General features: G+C 35.6%; 4 protein-coding genes across 4 annotated transcripts; all 4 read left to right on the forward strand.

Annotated features, from left to right (window-relative positions):
- Positions 1–2,276: 2,276 nt before the first annotated feature.
- Positions 2,277–5,385, forward strand: LOC122401306 (odorant receptor 30a-like). The gene is made up of 6 exons (XM_043403371.1): positions 2,277–2,471; positions 3,577–3,829; positions 4,058–4,161; positions 4,361–4,696; positions 4,872–5,147; positions 5,317–5,385. The coding sequence occupies exons 1-6, from the start codon at positions 2,277–2,279 to the stop codon at positions 5,383–5,385; spliced, it is 1,233 nt and encodes a 410-aa protein (XP_043259306.1).
- Positions 5,386–6,557: 1,172 nt separating this feature from the next.
- LOC122401307 (odorant receptor Or2-like) lies at positions 6,558–9,412 on the forward strand. Its single transcript, XM_043403373.1, has 6 exons — positions 6,558–6,812; positions 6,935–7,187; positions 7,464–7,567; positions 7,975–8,310; positions 8,654–8,929; positions 9,240–9,412. The coding sequence occupies exons 1-6, from the start codon at positions 6,558–6,560 to the stop codon at positions 9,294–9,296; spliced, it is 1,281 nt and encodes a 426-aa protein (XP_043259308.1). The 3' UTR covers positions 9,297–9,412.
- A 636-nt stretch (positions 9,413–10,048) lies between these two features.
- On the forward strand, positions 10,049–13,077 carry LOC122401308 (odorant receptor 22c-like). Its single transcript, XM_043403374.1, has 6 exons — positions 10,049–10,300; positions 10,746–10,998; positions 11,230–11,333; positions 12,017–12,352; positions 12,429–12,704; positions 12,988–13,077. Exons 1-6 carry the CDS (start codon positions 10,049–10,051, stop codon positions 13,042–13,044), a joined length of 1,278 nt encoding a protein of 425 aa, XP_043259309.1. The 3' UTR covers positions 13,045–13,077.
- Positions 13,078–16,870: 3,793 nt separating this feature from the next.
- Positions 16,871–20,825, forward strand: LOC122401267 (odorant receptor 4-like). The gene is made up of 6 exons (XM_043403296.1): positions 16,871–16,904; positions 18,149–18,401; positions 18,960–19,063; positions 19,372–19,711; positions 19,795–20,066; positions 20,481–20,825. The coding sequence occupies exons 1-6, from the start codon at positions 16,890–16,892 to the stop codon at positions 20,526–20,528; spliced, it is 1,032 nt and encodes a 343-aa protein (XP_043259231.1). The 5' UTR covers positions 16,871–16,889; the 3' UTR covers positions 20,529–20,825.

The raw sequence follows: 20,825 nt of genomic DNA on the forward strand, positions 1-20,825 counted from the left end.
TCCGAAATTTTGAATAAACTTTTAGTTTTCTAAGGCTGTTATCTACCAACGAAGTGTCAATCTATAATTCATCGTCATCATCTTTTTGCAGCAGAGGGTCAGGGAATCTAGGAGTAATATTTAAGGGCCCGCAGTACTACTATTGAGTTTTAAGCGGTCAAATAAATGGACAATGTAAAACAGTGCTTCTTACACTCAAATATGCTCAAACGTGGTAGTCTAGAATAAGGCGCACTATTATTGAGTTTTGATCCCCCGTATCTCGAGAACTGTTCAATTTACGAGCTTAGGCCCATTGGAATTTTTTATCAAGACATAACGAACTACATCATATCAAAAGTTCAGCTATTTGAACCGGGCGCCATTTTCCATAAGATCTGTGCGGGGTCCTGTGTTATGTGATATTTTGTTTAATACAATTTGATAAAGTTAAACTCTTATTTTTCTATATTCCTAAATGAAATTTGCAGACTTACTTTTAGATTTATCGCGAGGACATCGCAGAAGACATCATCATCCACCGTGGGATCATCAGATGTAGTTTAATTTTGATGCTTAATTTCCATTTTTGTTCGTCTCTGAAATTTGTATGGTTCTTTGATTAGGTGATAGATAATTTTTATTGTGGCGGCCAAGGCACCACATACGCCTTAGCCGTTCGAAGCCGCTACAATGTATGGTTGCACACGAGACGACCAGAGCCGCGTGAGCCGAAAAGCCGTTGTCGTCGTCTCTGACCGTCTTTTGTTTTTGAAGGCCTCTTGGTACGGTGGCGATGATCGTACCAGAGAGTCGAGCGTAACCCGCACCACGAGTCACGTCGTTGTACGACAGCAACAATACAATTGTGCGGAACGGAACAGAGCGGAGTCATTATCTTCCCGATCCCACAATATTATAAGCAATTAATAAAATATTAAATACAGTTTGTGGTATCAATGTTTAACAAATCTAGTAACCGGTACAGCAAGATATTCTTACGCAATAATACTTTTTTTTCATATGTGTTTATGTAAATTATGCAAAGATATATCATATGGAAATATGTAACCACTTATTATCATTTACATTATTCATGTTAGAATGTTTGGCCGTAAATCTGAATCAAACCGAAGGTATACGCGATTTTAACGAACAAAATATAACTTTACAATTTATACGAATCTCAAATATAATAATTTAATTCTTTGGTAATTTTTATAAATTACAGATTTCTGTACATTATCAATGTTCTTCGAAAATTAAATATAACATTACAAACTGCATTCACAGGCATAAGCTAATTTCAAGTATCCGTTCTGAAACCATTCAATCTTTAATTTATTGTGAAAACATCGGTCGTTAAATGCACGTATCATATTTACGTTCAAATAAGTGCAACAATATTGTCAGAATGACTGAATGGATTACAATCCCAGTTTCCCTTTAGCTCACGAATTTCTTAATAAAAGTAGTAAACACTTCTACAATTAGTTATAAATATCTATGAAGAGCAATAAAATGCAATATCTGTAGGTTACAGAAGAAAATAATTTCTTCTGATCAAGTATAATTGCTCTTCATACCTGATTTAACAAGTTTTCTAGCATCGAGGTCCCAAAAAAGTTTGGTAATGCCTCAAACGTGTTTATTTCATAGAGAGGACTCAAACTGTGTAACTATCAGAATAAAATATTTTGTTTGTTGTCAGAATCTTTTGAAATGCTATTTCACTCGAAGAATACTAAAAACAGTGATACTTCATTTCATTTATTTTTATCGCGAGTTAAACAAGTCACTCGAATGTGGAAGGAACCAATTTTCTCATCGAGTAATAAATATATACGCCCAAAACCATGATGAAATTTTGAATAAATTGATAAGCTTTCCTGTACTCGTCTTACAGAGTGCGTGACACTTAATTCGAATCCATTTACCTTTGAAAATGGCGAGACTACGTCGTGTCGCTTAAAACTGACACACTCCGATCGCTAGCAACTAGGTACATCTAAAGGCACGGTGCTCGATTCACCAGTCATGGTCTCTTTGTTGTTCTGTGGGGTGCTGCGTTCATTTCCCTTCAACCATCAATAATGCACCCGTTAAATTTCCAACACCTTTTTTGCCACGCCGGACAGGACACGCGGATACGCGAAATCAGAGACCGGCGCAAAAAAGAATCGACAGGTGAAAGTGTTGTCAGAAGAAAAGACGTTCCTTCCTCCGTTTCACGGAAATCGATATGAACGCTATCGTACGAGACAGAGAAGAATATTTGCAACTATTAGAATTCTGCCATGCGCTCGGCACAGAGTAAAGACATATCCATCGCTTGGACATGCTTCTTAATGAAAACCGTTGGTTTGTGGCTGGCTGCCGATCGCGCCGAACAACGCCGCAGAAATTTCGCGTTGGTCTACACGATCTCAACACTCTTTATCGCCGCGTGCATCGCGATAAGGGATTTCTATTACTCGTGGGGAAATTTCAATGTTAGTGAACAAGAATTCAACGCTGTCTTAACTTGAAAAAGAGGAAGATGTTTCTGCGTTCCTAGGATCGATACGTTACAAAAACCTGTTGCAGCGTGAAAAATTGTTAGGCGTACGAGGTGTGTAAATTAAGTAATGAGACTGATTTTATAAAATTTTTTCATTCAAATAGAATTACAATTCAATATTATCTCCCTCAAAATAACTTCCTTGGGAAGCCACACAGCGCTGGAGACGATTCTTCCAATCCTCGTAGCACCGCTGTAACTCGGATACTGATATACCCTTCAGCTGGTCGGTTACAGTCGCTTCAATGTTTTCGAGTGTTCCAAAATGACGTCCCTTGAGGTGATTTTTCAATCGCGTGAAGAGGAAAAATCACAAGAACTCAAGTCAGGCGAACAAGGAGGCTGAGGAGCCACAGGAATGTTTTTACTGGCCAAAAACTCATTTGCTGAAATTGCTGTGTGACAAGGCGCATTGTCGTGATGCAACACCCAGTCGTTCTTAATGTTTCGCCTCACACGCATGACCCTTTTTCGAAATTTTTCTAGAACCTCTCGGTAAAAGTGTTGATTGACCGTTTGGCCTTGAGGCACAAACTGTTTGTGGACGATTCCCTGGCTATCGAAAAAGCAAATCATGACTTTTGACTCATTGTTAGAACGCAGTAGAAACAACTGTTTTACGAAAATAATTGCTACGGACAACCAAATGATTCTAGCGGGTACAAACTTGTATCGAAGGCGTATCACACGTTCACATACCGTCTCTCCAAGTCCCGTGTTCCAAATGTTGACAGATCGAACGCTACGTTGCCAGTCTCATTACTTAATTTACACACCTCGTATATATCTAATTTTTGAAGCCCAAAACAGGGGAATTATCGGAGGTTTTCTTGATAAAAAGAAAACGTGGAATAACGGGAATTGTAGATATCTTTAATATTATACTGCGAAAGAAAAGAGTAAAAGTTGAAGATAATATATGAGATTATAGTTTCTTCGTAAATAGAATAAATAGATTTTGTTCGTTGTTTCGTTAGAAACAGTTAAAAAATTTGTATCATTTTGCGAGTGTGTTATTCATTATTTTACTATTCCAGGATTGCGTCTATATCTCTTGCAATATTTTGTACCTGATGATCGTCCTCTTTAAGATCGCCGTTTTGTACGTACACAAAATGGAGTTCTTTGATTTAGTTCGGTTCACGCAAACGAATTTCTGGCATTCGAATTACGATCAACAGGAAAAATTGATTCTGGACGACTGCAAGAGGTTGTGCGCTATTTTCATCGTTGTACTTAGTTTTTGTACTCAAGGCACGTGCGCTGGTTACATGGTGACACCACTTTTAGGTGAGCTCAACTATATAAACACAGATGCAACAAAATTCTACGCTTGTATTCGTAAAATGCAGTTTCGTGAGTATCAATTATATTGTTCGATTTTTTTCCTCGCTGTTTATTCTTAACATAAGCACAATTTAGATAAATGACTCAACTTTGGAATAAACCGTTCGAAAAAAATTTGGCTCGATGGTTTTCTTAAATATATTTTATGGCAGAGATTCTTTCTTTCCACAGCAAATATTGGAAAGAACGAATCTGACAGGATACTACCGTTTAATATGTGGGTGGATTTCCCCACAGGGATATCTCCTTACTTTGAAGTATTATTCATAATACAGGTATTGTCATTTCCGGAATTCCCTTTATGTACTTATGTAAAACAAAGTGTTCGTTTCTATTCCTAAAGGAAATGAACATTGAACCGTTGATTTATCGAAAGACTGTTTCGAACGATAAGACTATTAGTAAATAAAATGACGACTTATTTAAATTTTTGTAAAATTCCCCAGTTAGTGAAAGTGAATCGTATTTGTACAGATATTATGCGTGTATCACGTCGGTGTGTGTTACATTTGCTTCGACAATTTCTTGTGTCTCGCGAATCTACATGTATCTAGCCAGTTTCGAGTACTGCAATACAGGTTGATGAGTTTGAACGACATCGTTAAGAAACAAATTCGTGCTCGAGCTTCCAATGAAATTTTGTCAAGTTACGAGAACGAGTGCTCTCAAAAATTGAAAAACTGTGTCCATCAACATCAGTCACTCACCGAATACTGCAGAATGCTTGAGAATATATTTACAATGATTGTACTTGGTCAGGTGTTATTCTTAGCTATGGTCATGTGCCTCGTGGGATACCAACTATTCCTGGTTAGTAAATTAAGTACACAGAAATTAAAAATAATTGTATTTTTACATTACAAAATCATATTGTAATGTGACACTTTTAATTCATAATGATCTGCTATATATATATAGACTTTTTCCCCAATGTATATGTTATTTCTATCTGATTTGTTTGTATTAATACCGTTTAATTGAACAGGCAGATACACCTACCTCGAAAAGCGTCAGCTTGATACTTAACATGGCAGCTGTTTTATGTCAGCTGTTCATGTTTACATACAGTTGTGATGGTCTAATACGACAAAGTGGTAATGTTGGCAGTGCAACATTTTCAGGGCCGTGGGCTGCCTTTCCAATGGATAAAACTGGCAAATTGCTGCGAAAAAATATAACAATAATTATTATGAGATCCAACAGATCTTGTTGTTTGACAGCTAGTGGATTTTTCCCCGTATCTTTGGAAACCTACACTGGGGTAATTACCTATTTTACAACGGAAATTAGCGATATCAGTTATTTATTTGCTAAACAAATTTGCTATGACAAAATATAAACATTTTAAAGAATCAGATTACCCGCGATATTAACATTTGTAAAACTGTAATAATCTTTGAAAATATAACATTTATACTTTTTTATTGCAGGTTCTCAGTACTGCGATGTCGTATTTTACTCTATTAAGGCAGTCAACTCTTGACATGGAAAATACATAAATGAAATCACGAATTTATACTTTTTCCGCATTCTGTATGCTCGTGTAAATATATGCATTACATATTACGTATTACAAATGTATAATTTGTATTAGAAAAGATCATAAGCATCATTTTATAAGATTCCATGTATGCATAATATAGGTTTAGGAATATACATTACCCATTACAAAATTATCGATTTCAAGCCTTGGCACACTGAACCCTTCACTGTATCGTTCTACTAGTTGCACAGATGAAATGCTAGAATACGTTCAAGCCGATAGCGTAATTAATTCCGGAGATGTAAGGGTCCGAAGCGTTTGTTTACTTTTCATTGTTTACGTCGCGAAGTCAGTGAACTTTCACTACTGCCTTGGTAAGGTCATTGACCGCTCACGCTCGCAGTAAATAGTAAATATTACGTCACTCGGTCACGTTTCTCACGACGCACGTGCAAGAGGATGACCCGACTCGTTAGACGAAGACAGAGATAGTCGAATTAAAAAAATTGCCTTTTACATAAATTACGATACCTCGAAAACGGAAAGTCGGATCGACATAAACTAAAAACCATTTTAAAAAGCAATCTTTGCCGCTTCTAACAGTTGCTTAATTATGGATAAAACATGAGTAGTTTCCGAACTCCACGCGTATAAATTTTAGTATTTTTAATACGAGTTATTAGACGAGTTATCGTACGATAGAGAGATAGATTGGTGGAATTTTAAAATTAAAGTTGGATTGACACGAAACAAAAACCATTTCAATGGAGAAACACGAGTAATATAGGAATATATGACAAAATATTATAGTAATATAATATAGGAGAAAAAAAGAGTTTTTTTATTCGCCGGAAATAGAACTGAAGAAGTTGCTACACACGCGGGGTGCGCTAGTTCGTGTCAGGTTCCCTTTTGCGGAATGACACCTGCTACAATGTCGCAACAGCACACTGGTTACCATTTTCGCCGCAACTGTCAGAGGTTTGTCGCCTGAATTATACATTATCTAACGATCCGTGCATATGATAGACATTCGAGAACTGTAATTTTCTCGCCGTTCCTAAGCATTCTGTTTCTGATCAAGAAGACCGCGCGGAAAGAGAATCGTTCCCCATCGTTGTCACCAGAAATTGATAACTTTTATCCGAAATACATTCTTTTTTTGTAATGTGTAATGTATGACAGAAGATGGGCAAAACATCGTACGAGCCAAGAGATAGTAGCGTTTCTGATCGCTCAGAGACATCCGAACAAACTCTTTATAAACATGACGCGTCTATTTTGTTGGCAACCTTCCTTATGAAAATCGTTGGCTTATGGTTAGCGAAAGACCACGTGGAACAACGTCGAAGGAACTTAACGTTGATATACACAGTTGTTGCAATTCTATTCGGTGTATGGGTCCAGACGAGAGACTTTTACTATTCTTGGCCAAACTTTGGCGTGAGTGTATCAAATTTCTCAATTCTCGAACGACCGTGGTTCTTAATTCTTTTTTGTGAAAAAAAATATTTTTCATGCGTCAGTGTATGAAATTTCAGAACACACGTTCTTTTTTGCTCTAGGACTGCGTTTACACAGCATGCAACATTCTATGTCTGATGATGGTTTTGCTGAAGGTGTCTGTTGTATTTATACACAGGAAAAACTTCATCGAACTGCTTTTGTACACGCACAAGCATTTTTGGCATACAAACTACGATGCCAATGAGAAAGTAATGATAGCTGATTGTAAAAGACTCTGCACTTTGAGTATCGCATTGATCAACTTCTGTTGTCAAGGCACGATCGTCAGTTATGTGCTAACGCCTATTATGGGTAAGTTAATATGCCGTTATTGGGCTTGCAAATACAGGATTAAGATAAGGAAGGAGTGTGACTACCTAAGAAAGGGGCTCGATGGTCTACGAAGGTGTGAAGACTAAATCGAGTTAGTCGAGGTAGAGCGGACGTTCTGTAATCTATAATCGAAGAGAAAATGAAGGAATATCGAGACCAATCTGTGAAAAATCATTTTCCTCCCCGAAAAATACATTCCATTCGAAAATCATTGAACGCTTAAACGCATATTCTGAATAAACGTCTGTGTTTCAGCAAACATTGGGAAGAATCAGTCGGACAGAGTTCTTCCATTTAATATGTGGGTTGATCTGCCTCTATACTTAACACCGTATTACCAGATATTGTTCGTGCTACAGGTATTGTAATTATCAATACCTTTTAGTTTTGTAGTGTTAGAACGTAGAACCACACAATACACGTTTAAAGAATCGATTTTATAAACAATATTCGTTTAAAATTTAGTCGATGATTAGAAACAGGATTCTAATTTTAGGATCCTGAATTTCATAATTTGAAATTAAAATATATTATATACAGTTTAACCCACATAATTTTATAGAGATTTCAAAATCAGTCATCAACATGTTGCATTTAAACGATTTCACATTAATTTATATTACTATAGTCTACATAAAATATAACTGTTCAAGAACGTTAAGGAATTAGTAATAGTTGAAATAATGTTTCAACGTAAAATTTTAGCGGTGTAAAAACAATATGTGTGATTTTTAAAAAATTATATATAAATTTCTTCTTCATACAGGTTTTGTCTTTGTATCACGTCGGCGTGTGTTACGTATGTTTTGACAATCTATTGTGCCTTATAAACCTGCATGTAGCCACTCAGTTTCGCATACTTCAATACAGGCTGAGAAACTTAGGCAGTGAAAGCACGAAAGAAATATTCAAAAAAACATCGGGTACAGCTCAGTCAAATTATTCGGAAGAATGTTACTCGCAATTCAAGTGTTGCGTACAACAACACAAGGCGCACATTCAGTATTGTAATAGATTGGAAAGTATATTTACGATAATAGTCCTGGCACACATTCTCATCTTTAGCTTGTTAATATGCCTAGTGGGTTACCAAATATTTCTGGTTTGTATTTATCTTTCTGAAATTATACATTGTCCATATTTCGTGGAATAATCGAGGTTCTATTGTATTAATGGCATAGTAGTTCCCACATTTAATTTGGCACAAAATTATTATTTGAAAACAGAATTTATTGCATTAGTCCCGTATTTATTATTGTTCTAATATTTTATTTAATTAAAGTTGACTTGCTCATTCTTCATACTTCACTAATAATAATATTGGTATTTTCTATAATTAATTAAATATCCTCTTTTCCTCGGATGGCAAAATGTATCTTGTAAGGTACATTTTTATTTATATACAATTGTCTGTTTTGACAATACATTGTCTGACATCTGTTTAGGCTGAATCGTCAAAAACTAGACGCTTTGTTTTTATATTCAATCTAACGGGCAATTTGTGCTCGCTGCTGCTGTTTACATTCAGCTGCGACAGTTTAATAGAAGAAAGTTCAAATATAGGAACGGCGATATATTCAGGACCATGGATAAATCTGTCGATGAATAGTATGGGCAAAACATTACGGAAAGATTTGAATATGATTATTTTACGATCGAGAAAGCCTTGCTGTCTAACTGCTTGTGGATTCTTTCCTGTGTCTTTGGGAACTTGTACCAAGGTACGTCATTCACATTCTTCTATATATTTATTTATACGACCTCTTCGTTAATCTCAATCTTAATCAAACGTACCAATAAAGGAGTACATTATAATATAACAATTTGACATTTAATAGTAACCCATATCGTTCTTCAGAAATAATACTTTATAAGAACTAATTGTTTCTTTATTTAAAATTTTTTAAAAAGTTTCACTGATCACTAGAGGTTTATCCTTTTTCAAAAATTTGAAACATCTGTCAATGTCTTTGAAAACTGAATGTATAAATTCGGTATATTAGTTTTGAAACATAAAAATCTTTATCGTAGGTTATTAGCACCGCCATGTCCTACTTCACTTTACTAAGGCAATCTGCGCTCAACTAAAGTTGTAAATTACTCTGCAAGTAATAATAAATGTTGTTGTTGATGCCTGTATTTGTGGATCAAATGCAAAAAATCAAAGTATTTTTCTTGTACGGATAATAATATTTTTTGCAAATATATTCAATCAACTTTCACTGCATTACTTAATGTTAATTTCCAACCAAGGTAATGAATTTAAATGACCGGAAGTTCGAACACCCGCACGCTTCGAGTAGTTAGCAAAATGTATGGACATATTCTATTCCTTTTAAAAATCGTAAGTAGCTTCCTTATCAAAACAAACGAAACCATATTCCATTGACACGTTTATACGCGTCAATATAGACGTAACTAAAGAAGATTTGATCAAATAGCAATTGTTAATGAAAAACAGTTAAAAAAAGAGAATCTCACTTGTTTCTTGGTAAATAACGTCTTCTTAGACATCCAAGGTCAAACTGAGGAAGTTTGCTATTCACTTGCTATCCTTTGTTGCTTACCTTTTCCAGCATGGCACTAGTTACAATATCACAGCAGCATGCTGGTTTGATTTTCGCTGCAAGTGACAGAAGTCTATAGCTTGAATTATACATTGCTCATCGACCCGAACAAATGATAGACATTCGTGAACTGTAATTTCGTTTGCACAATTTAGCATTCTTTTGTCTGGCCAAGAAAATCGTACACCGGAAGGAGCACTGTTGAAAGGTGTCAGAAATTGATAACGTCAGTCAGAAATACTTCTCTTTGAAATCGGTAACACTGTTTAGAAAATGAGAAAGGCTTTGAACGATCCAAAGACTAGCATTTCTGATCGTTCAAAGACGCTAGATTCTGATCTTTATAAACGAGACATTTCTATTCGCATAACAAGCTTCCTTATGAAAATTGTCGGTTTGTGGATAGCGAAAAATCGCGTGGAACAACGCCGAAGAGACTTAACGTTGTTATATACGGTTATTGCAGTTTTGTTCGGCGTGTGGCTTCAAACAAGAGACTTTTACTATTCCTGGCCAAACTTTGGCGTGAGTATACGAGACTTTTTAAAAATCTTTTCTATTTAAAAAATAGACTTCAAGTAGCTCAAGTAACTTGGGGTTCGATAAATGTAATTGAATCACAAATTGCGGTACATACATGAATCTTAATAATCACTGTAATATTTATTAACATTCCTTTAAAAAATTTCTCTTTTTATCAGAATACGTGGAGCGCGACCCGGAAATTTAATTATTTATTTTGGAAACGAACAGTCTTCAGTTTCAATAACTATTCTTGTGTTTCGTGTTTTTATAAATTATTAAACCTACAAATTGGAACTATGGGGATTTATTCTTTGTTTCAATTTTTATTGCGGTTAAGTTTAATTATACTTCCCTGCAATATTTACATGGACAATTCTAACGTTACTTCACTCATGCAATAATCCAAATTCTAATAAATAAATGTGTTACAATTTTTTCATTCTAGGACTGCTGTTACATAACATGCAACATTCTATGTCTGATGATGGTTTTACTGAAGTTGTTAGTTGTATTTGCAAACAGAAGAAAGTTCATCGAAATGCTTTTGTACACACACAAGCATTTTTGGCATACGAACTATGATCCCACAGAGAAAATTATGATAATCAACTGCAAAAGAATCTCCACTGTGAGTCTGATATTAATCAATTTCTGTGTACAAGCCACGGTTGTCAGCTACGTGATAGCGCCTATTCTAGGTAAATGGATTAATTTGAATAGTAATACATTATGTTAGTATCTCATGAAACTATATTTCATAAAATTTCATAAAATAGAATAGATAAAATGAACTACGATCGTTGAGGAAATCTTTACTGGATACGACAAAGAAGGAAAACTAAATCCTTTAAAACAATTTAATAGTTACATTCCATTCGAATGTCATTGAATATTTAACCGCGTGTTCTGAATAAATGTCTGTATTTCAGAAAGTATTGGAAGAAATCACACAGACAGAGTTCTTCCATTTCATATGTGGGTTGACTTTCCTGTATACGAATCACCGTATTTCGAGATAACGTTTGTGGCACAGGTATATTATATTTGGCAATGCCTTTTAGTCTTGTAGGCACTCCTAGATTGTAGGATCCCAAAACAAGTGTTTAGATAACATGAAATTATTAACTAAGATTGCCACTATTCGAATATTTGAGTATTCAAAAATTATTGCACGAATATTACTACTCAACTATCATTATTCAATCGAAAAAAAAGTTTGATACAATCTTCAGTTATATTAGTTAAAATAACAATTTAAAGTGCTGGATGAATCGAAAGAGACTTGCAGAACTTGTGTTCCAAGGATTGCCAAAATTTGAAAAGACCTCTTCTATTTATAAAAAGTGATTTATGGAAGCTTTAATATCGATTACAACAATGATCAAATGTTTTTTTGAGTTAGTATAATCGAAACAGAATCTATTTACCGTTTATGATCGTTCAGAAATAACCTCCATTATAATATAGTTTCTGAAACGAATAAGCAAACTGGTACAATACTTTCTCACTTTTTGCATCAATCTGCGTTAGGGATACTTGCTTCGGGCTCGTTTTACTGCCATTTACATTCCTCGAATACCACCCAGCAACTCGAGTAGCCAGCAGTTCTGTAATTAAAAACGAATCATATGAAATCTAGCTGTTCAAATTTGATTGCAAAACGTGATGCAGTACTGTACATCATAAAAATTCTACGTAATTTTCTTATTTACACAGGCTCTCTCTGTGTATCACATCGGCGTGTGTTACATTTGCTTCGACAATCTGTTGTGCCTAATAAACTTACACACAGCCACTCAGTTTCGCATATTGCAGTACAGGCTGAAAAACTTGGGTGGCACAGATACCCAGAAAATAACCGAAAATACATCGAGCGTAAATTTGTCAGCTTATACAGAAAAATGTTATTCGCGATTTAAATGCTACGTACAACAGCACGAGGCGCACATTCAGTATTGCAATCGGCTGGAAAGTATATTTAATATAATAGTGCTGGCGCACATCCTTCTCTTCAGCTTTTTAATGTGCCTCGTGGGCTACCAAATATTTCTGGTTCGTATTTATCATTTTCAAATTGTACACAGTCCATCCGGAAGTATATTTTAGAGACCTGTGATTTGCAATTCAGGCTGAGTCGGCAAAAACTAGACGTCTTATTTTTATATTCAATATACTGGGCAACTTATGCGCGTTACTCCTGTTTACATCCAGCTGCGATAATTTAATAGAAGAAAGTTCAAATATAGGAACAGCGATATATTCTGGACCATGGATAAATCTACCGATGAACAAAGCGGGCAAAAAGCTACGAAAAGATTTGAATATGGTTATTTTACGATCGAGAAAGCCCTGCTGTCTAACTGCTTGTGGATTCTCTGCCGTGTCCTTGGAAACTTGTACCACGGTACGATAACTCCTCCATTTATTTTGTTTCTGATCTAAATCTTCAATTTCGCTACTCTTTTTGTACCCTAGAAGTAACCGTTGATCGCAAAAATTTGTTACCTGAATTTTAATTGCTTCGTGAGATTTTTATATTCGTTGATGAACATTAAAAAATCATCAAAACTATAATATTTTTATTCCCATTTATAATAAATGGATTCACGAATCATTAAATTCTTTTTGCTACTTTGTGTTATTCCCTCTTCCCCGAGCTTTTCTAAATCCAACGTTTTTTGTTGCAGGTTCTTAGCACCGCAATGTCTTATTTCACTTTATTGAGGCAGTCCATGATTAATTAAAGTTACAAACTACACTTCGAGTAATAATAAATGAAATTGTTAATACTTGTGTATGTGGATCAAATGCAAAAGGACCAAATATTTTCGTAGTATAGGTCTCAATAATATAATATTCTTGTACCTTATTTGTAGCATCGTTTGTTTGCATTTAGTAAAATTGGTGCCATTGAATTGAATTTATTTCCATCCTTTATCGTTCATAATATAAATACAAACGAAGACAAAATTAAATATTGTACAAAAGTGTTCGCGATCTGTAATTTAATCAACATAAATAAGTTTTTACCACTGTTTGTTGTTAATTTCACTAATGTACACTGACAAATTATTCTATCGTATCTCATAACAGATTGTTGAACGTCGTAGGCGAGTGCTCGGTCAGTTTACCACGAATACACTGTTCCGTTACAAGACATAACCGAATCGCGCTGAGACTATGTAAATTTTACAGTTAGTCGGTATGTATTCCAAAAGAGCACTATTCTTGGTTCTCTATGATTTCGATTTTGGAACGAACTGTTAGCGATGATAATGTTTACTTAGCATTACATGTCAGAGGAGTCCTGATTGGTGTAGGATATTTTAAGTGGTGGAAAGACTTGGGAGGATACAATTCTATAATTGGTGATTGGAAAAGTCGTGGGATGGTTTTTAGGAGAAGAAAGTCTTGGAAAGAAAAGGTCGAGGTCGATGCAAAAGGTGACGGTACCTAGGTTGTAAAAACATGATACTATTTTCTAAAGGACCCCGTACAGATCTTATGGAAAATGGCCCCTGGTTAAAATAGCTGAACTTTTGATATGATGTAATTCGTTATGTCTTGATAAAAAATTCCAATGGGCCTAAGCTCGTAAATTAAACAGTTCCCGAGATACGGGGGATCAAAACTCAATAATAGTGCGCCTTATTCTAGACTACCACGTTTCAGCATATTTGAGTGTAAGAAGCACTGTTGTACACTGACCATTTATTTGACCGCTTAAAACTCAATAGTAGTACTGCGGGCCCTTAAATATTACCCCTAGATTCCCTGACCCTCTGCTGCAAAAAGATGATGACGATGAATTATAGTTTGGCACTTCGTTGGTAGATAACAGCCTTAGAAAACTAAAAGTTTATTCACAATTTCGGAATTGTACCAAACATCAAATTCTTATTTCTCACATTCGCGAAAATGAACTGGAACTAGAAGAGGAAGTAATAAATGGTTACTACTGCACCTGTCAATCTGGTGCCAAAACATTGGGTGCATGCGCACATATTGCAAGAGTTTTAAGGTTTTTAGGATTTGCTCGTCATCAAAGGCATGCCAAATATTCGAATGGCAATTTTCTAAATACGACCAGAGATGCCGCTAATAGGGGGCATCAAGTCAATATGAATGTTGAAATTCTTATGGCCGAATAGAGAGAATTATAAAAACGGCCCTTTTCAGGGCCACTTGGTGTGCAAAATCCGATCGAGCAACCTCTTCGTGGTACACACTGGGTAATGCTACTGTCGACGGTGCTTTATGTTTGTACATTGAAAAAGAGAACCATTTTTCACCTTTTTGGCTTTTTTTTTATTTTGTCAGAGTGTTAGGGGGTCAAGGGGTAATATTTAAGGGCCCACAGTACTACTATTGAGTTTTAAGGGGTCAAATAAATGTGTTACCAGGTAACAATATTAATTACAGCGGGACCCATGTACGCCCGCCAAAAGGTCTAAAGAAACCCCCCTGATCCATAGCAAGAATAAGTTTATGAAGCCATCGACCATCGGTTGTCTTCCACGCCGTTTTATAATCCGCAATTTGGTTCTCTATTTTAGGCTTAAACATTTTTGCATGTCTTAGTAAGGTCAAGGCGCTTCATAAAAATTATTACCTGCTACGGTCGAGGCACGCGGAATTTCCCGGACGTCATTCGATAGTGCCCTCTGTACCTAACGGTGACCGATGGCTTGGAGGCGGTCACCTGTAATATTTTCGACAAATACTTCTCCAATCAGGGAAAACGACCGCCTTCCCTGACAAAATTCAAAATACCACAGCAGCCAATCCGCGTGCCTCATCCCCGTCAGAACCCAAGGCCGATTTGTATTTAAGGGTAGTTTTTCTGACGGGGAGAGGCATAACAACAAAAAGTTTGAATCGGTTACCATCAAATAAACATTTTTTAAATCAGGAAACAAAGTTAAACAAGAAAGGTGAAGACCGCACTGTAGTAGACTAAGATAGATTATTAAATATTAAAAATAGTTAATTGTATCTCAATTATTACACCAACCACCAAATATTCAAGCGCTATTAAGTTACCGCTTGAAGCGCATCACAGAACCAGAAAAAGATAAGTGTGCGCGCTGAACAAAATGGACAGTGTACAACAGTGCTTCTTACACTCAAATATGCTGAAACGTGGTAGTCTAGAATAAGGCGCACTATTATTGACTTTTGATCCCCTGTATCTCGGAAACTGTTCAATTTACGAGCTTGGGTTCATTGGAACTTTTCATCAAGACATAATGAACTACATCATATCAAAAGTTCAGCTAATTTAACCGGGGGCCACTTTTCATAAGATCTGTGCGGGGTCCTTTGGGAAGGTTTTCAGCGGCCAAATGTCGCTATTGTTCTGTAGTGTCCTTGTATTAGTACGTACAGGGCTGCAGGGTTTTTCTTTGCGCTGCGGTCGAAATTACTATGGCCTTGAGGCTGGAATACGTTGCTACGCAACACAAATCTTTCTACATAATATTAATACAACCACGATTTCAAACACCTTCTATACAGCACTGGCTAATTAAAAAATAATCAGTAAATCTGAAAGTTGATAAACGAACAGACTTATGGATGACAAACCTTAAGGAATGATTCTTTTTACGTTTTAAAGAAATCGATTTTACCATTGTTTGATTACATTAAGCAATAAACAACAATCATTTGATCGTTGTTTTTTATTTTGCCAACAGACTCTTTGTACAATGCGTGTTAATATCAATTTTTGAGGCTACGTTTCAGCATTGAAAATATATTGGGGAAAACGGAACGTATAAATTGCAGATTGTCTACCTATGTACATAACGAATGGTCAGACACAAATTCTCCGAACAACGAGTTTAACTTGTACAGTATGAATAAGATTCATTACATTATGTTATTTCTCGTTCAGATTTACATTCAACTCTGCACTCACGGATTGGTTCTTGGCAAGAACTGACCATCCTGACTGTCGTTTAGAATGTGAATAATGTAAGGAACAGAATTATCTTCGCAACGTTAAAGGGGTGACTGTAATAATACATACTTACAAGTTAGAAAGACAATTGCCTCGCCAGTAATGGAGATGGCACTACTTTATAACGATTCATTTTACTTGCGTGCCAATTCTTACCCGTGGAAATCAACAACCCTTCTTCATACATTATTACAGCAGCTTAACCGACTATGTTTCCACTTCATCCCTGACAGCTGTAATTATGCTAGTTATTCACCCCGCATAGCTTATACAGTGCTAGAAAGGATGCACGGATCGAATATGTTCTAGACTCGTGAATCTTGAGGAAAGAATATATCACATATAGTATGTCACGTGAACTTAGTTAGTCTTCACGCCAATGACCATCGGCATTGAGATCTTTATGAAAGTTGAAAATTGTCCACGGACAGGCATCCGAAATTCGCTATGTCTACGGAACACAGTAGAGACCTTTCGCTCATTGCAACGTCGTTTTATATGAAAGTAGTCGGGATTTGGCCAGCAAAGAATAAAATCGAGGAACGTCGGAGGAAAATTGCCTTTATTTATTCGGTCTGGGCTGTATGCTTTTCCTTCGTTGTCCAAACGACGGATGCTTACCACTCCATGGATGAATTCGCTGTGAGTGTGAGAAGAACGTGGATAATGTTCTTGGTGTGGGGCAAATAAACTTTAATTTTAAAACAGTGACGTTATTCCAAAAATTTCTGATCTTCGAATCTGAATTTCATTAACTTTATAGCATCTCTTAGAAACGAACTACAGCTGGCCACAGTTTCTAGAATCGCCATATACAGGGTGTTCGGCCACCTCTAGCAAAAATTTTAATGAGCGATAGTAGAGGCCAAAATAAGACGAAAATCAAGAATACTAATTTGTTGATGGAAGCTTCGTTAAAAAGTTATTAACAATTAAATTCAAAAATTTCAAATCGTTCTGGAAAAATTATTTTCGGTTGCGGGGGTCAACTACAATAATTTTTGGTGAGTACACATACCTCCGAAATCCTATCTACTTTCGAGAAAAAAAATCGAGTAGGTGGTGAAATTTTTCGGCGAAAAAAAATTTTTCAAATCGTTCTAAAAAAATTATTTTCGGTTGCGGGGATCAATTACAATCATTTTTTATCATTACACATACCTCCGAAATTGTACGCACTTTCGAGAAAAAAATTCCTTACTGAAAATCCAATTAGGTGCCTAAATTTTTCAACGGAGAAAAAAAATTGCAAATCGTTGTGGAAAAATTATTTTCGGTTGCGGGGGTCAATTACAATCAGTTTTTGTCATTAGACATACCCACGAAATCCTGCCCACTTTCGAGAAAAAAAATAGAGAAGGTGTGAAATTATTCGAGAAAATTAAAAAATTGCAAATCGTTGTGGAAAAATTATTTTCGGTTGTAGGGTTCAATTACAGTCATTTTTGGTGAATAGACATACCCCCGAAATCTTGCGCATTTTCGAGAAAAAAATTTAGTAAGGGCGGCACTTTAAACGTTAATAACTTTTTAACGAAGCTTCCATCAACAAACTGGTATTCTTGATTTTCGTCTTATTTTGGCATCTACTATTGCTCATTAAAATTTTTGCTAGAGGTAGCCGAACACCCTGTATAGTCTATCAGAAAGATTTGAGTCGTTCATTACTAAAGTGTCCATTTTTTAAAGGAAGTTTGGGAGTAATGTTTTAAATTACGTTGATTTTGTGTAGAAAGATGTTTCAGTGCCAGCAAGATATCTTCTTTTGACTGCTATTGCATTTTAGAATTCACTCGTTAATGTTATATAACATTACACATATGTATATGAAATTGTTGTATACCCATGTTTCCTTAAAATATGCATGTCGTGATTTCTGATTATAGGATTGCATTTACAGCATATGCAACGCCATAACACTGATCACGATTTCTTTCAAGATACTTATCCTATTCAAGCACAGAAAGGCATTTCTCGAGTTGATTTTGTACACCCAGAAGAATTTTTGGCATACGAATTATGACCCTTACGAGAAAACTGTTATGGGCAATTGCAAGCGTATCTGTACTTGTCTAATTTGTATCTTCTGTTTCTTTTCGCAAGGCACAGCTATTAGCTATGCAGTAGGCCCCATGATTGGTAAGACTTTTCGCTGAGACTACCACAAAACGAAAACACATTACACTGCCACTGTTCTACATCCGTATTATTTTTACGAAGCTTTTAAATTACAAATTCAGACGAAATGCAGCTGTTTTAGAATGTGCAATCGGTTAGCCAAACACTTCAAGAAAATACGTGATAGAGTTATTCCCGTCTTCAAGTGAATCGACGGTCTGGTTCATCTGAAGACGGGAAGTATAATACTCTGCAGGATATGTAATCGGTAACAGAGCAACTAAATATCTATCCTAGATTCGGAAAGACAGAAACAAATGCATGGAACACAGACAAAACGTATAATTATCTTCAAATTTAGGATAGACGTCAGGTGTTCCGATTCAAGTAACTCACCTTGTGTAATTTATGTTATAAAATATAATTACAATTTTTACAATTATTTCTCTGACCTGATATTATTCAAAATTAGTAAGACATTTCACCTCATTGTAAAAAATACAAACTGAGATACTATATAATAATTAACATTCAGAATCGGATAACAGCCTATCGACGAAATTCTATAAACATTTTTAGCAAATATAGGAAAAAACGACTCTGACAGGATACTTCCATTTAAAATATGGCTTGACTTGCCATTCACCGTAACGCCGTATTTTGAGATAACGTTCACAATACAGGTATTTTAAATTAATTTCCTACCACTGCATTTCTGAAAAGTATGTTCCTCTACGTCCATTTTGTATTGTTCTTGTACAGGATTTTAAGCTACTAGTGAATCAAAGAATATGAATTGAACACAGCGTACGTGTAAGTTTTTTTTTTATTTTTTTAATCCGTAAACGAAATATAATATTATAGTACGTCTAATGAAAAATATTTTGAAGCAAAATTATACTGTTCAAAAGTGGGAATTTCATGCAATTTTGCTACAAATAGAATAAAATTATGAAAATCATTTCTGTGTATACTTTTTACACTTGCGCAGGTACTGACTTTATACCATATCGGCGTATGCTATCTATGCCTGGACAACTTCCTGTGTGTCTTGAATCTCCACGTAGCTAGTCAGTTTCGTATATTACAATACAGGATAGAAAACCTGGTTTCACTGAAAGACGAAACGAAGCTGAAAGAAGCTTCGTTTCAAAATCCTTTGTATCAGGCAGACGAATGTTTAGAAGCATTTAAAATGTACGTTAAACAACATCAGGCACTTATAAAATACTGCAGTAGGCTCCAAGAAGTATTCGCGGCAGTCGGACTGGGACAAGTGATAATCTTTAGTTTATTAATATGCCTCGATGGATATCTGGTTCTCTTGGTTAGTAGGTGTTGTAAATATAAGGATAATATTCCAGCATTCTGCATGTATGCTATTATTCTGCATTTCTTTTCATCAAACAGGAAGCAGCGAGTCTATCAAGGCGTCTAATTTTCGCATTTCACATAACGGGCTGCATGTGCCAGCTGTTGATGTTCACCTACAGCTGTGACTGTTTGATACAAGAAAGTACACAAATAGCTGCAGCTGTCTACGCAGCACCGTGGACACAGTTGCCTATGAACAAAGATGGAAGTGCGCTACGAAAGGACTTAATACTTGTCATGATGAGATCTAGAGTTCCTTGTTGCCTAAATGCTAGTGGATTCTTTGTTGTGTCCCTCGAAACGTATACTACGGTAATTAACAGTTTTACATCTGTCAACTAAAACAGTTCTATATTTTCAATTGGAAGACCATGCTTCCTATAGAAATACCAATTTTTAGTCAACATTACAAGTAACTTCATCAGTACACTGAGGCGCCTACGATGACTGAAAATTTAGTCTACTAACTCGATGAACCATTATCTAAGTGCCCATTTTGAACGCGCAATCAAAGAATCGTATTAATATAACTCATAATACCCGTTAATCGTATAAATTGTCGAGTAATGTTATTGCGGAATATAATTGTGAAAACTTTCCTACAATTTTTGTGCACGCGAATTGAAAAGAATATCTTATATTCATACACTTCGCCCATTAAAAACTTGTTTTAGCTAAAAATTTCTAATCAATAATAAGACGATCAATTTGTATCATGCGTTACAGGTTTTAAGTACCGCAGCGTCATACTTCACACTTTTAAGGCAATACTAAAATAGCGAGGTGCATATGTGGAATAATTAATAATGTTTTATCGTACACTTTTTACTTGAAATACGGAACGTATTAAAAAATTACAGTTGGATGTATAACGATTATTGTCTGATACTGAGATCGTACTTTGAATAGAGAATAATACATATGTGAGACCATGTTGTAGGTTTATCTTTGGTACGAAATGTAAATATACCTTGACCTACAACATATGGATAACAAGGTAAACATATCATATTATTAATATGTTAGTTTTAGTAACTATGGAGTTTGTTAGTATGAGATAAAAAGTGTTGT

Source organism: Colletes gigas, unplaced genomic scaffold (assembly GCF_013123115.1).
Source record: "Colletes gigas isolate AHSC1104 unplaced genomic scaffold, ASM1312311v1 Colletes_gigas_Sc00023, whole genome shotgun sequence".
NCBI lineage: Eukaryota > Metazoa > Arthropoda > Insecta > Hymenoptera > Colletidae > Colletes > Colletes gigas.

Excerpts from the sequence above, each read along its gene's own strand:
- LOC122401307 (XM_043403373.1), top strand. The coding sequence starts at position 6,558 with ATGGGCAAAACATCGTACGAGCCAAGAGATAGTAGCGTTTCTGATCGC. Across the intron at positions 7,568-7,974 it reads AGATATTGTTCGTGCTACAG|GTTTTGTCTTTGTATCACGT; the intron begins GTATTGTAATTA and ends TTCTTCATACAG. Across the intron at positions 8,311-8,653 it reads TGGGTTACCAAATATTTCTG|GCTGAATCGTCAAAAACTAG; the intron begins GTTTGTATTTAT and ends ACATCTGTTTAG.
- LOC122401308 (XM_043403374.1), top strand. The coding sequence starts at position 10,049 with ATGAGAAAGGCTTTGAACGATCCAAAGACTAGCATTTCTGATCGTTCA. Across the intron at positions 10,301-10,745 it reads ATTCCTGGCCAAACTTTGGC|GACTGCTGTTACATAACATG; the intron begins GTGAGTATACGA and ends TTTTCATTCTAG. Across the intron at positions 12,705-12,987 it reads CCTTGGAAACTTGTACCACG|GTTCTTAGCACCGCAATGTC; the intron begins GTACGATAACTC and ends TTTTTGTTGCAG.
- LOC122401267 (XM_043403296.1), top strand. Across the intron at positions 19,064-19,371 it reads AGATAACGTTCACAATACAG|GTACTGACTTTATACCATAT; the intron begins GTATTTTAAATT and ends ACACTTGCGCAG. Across the intron at positions 19,712-19,794 it reads ATATCTGGTTCTCTTGGTTA|CAGCGAGTCTATCAAGGCGT; the intron begins GTAGGTGTTGTA and ends TCAAACAGGAAG.
- LOC122401306 (XM_043403371.1), top strand. The coding sequence starts at position 2,277 with ATGCGCTCGGCACAGAGTAAAGACATATCCATCGCTTGGACATGCTTC. Across the intron at positions 2,472-3,576 it reads ACTCGTGGGGAAATTTCAAT|GATTGCGTCTATATCTCTTG; the intron begins GTTAGTGAACAA and ends TTACTATTCCAG. Across the intron at positions 4,162-4,360 it reads AAGTATTATTCATAATACAG|ATATTATGCGTGTATCACGT; the intron begins GTATTGTCATTT and ends GTATTTGTACAG.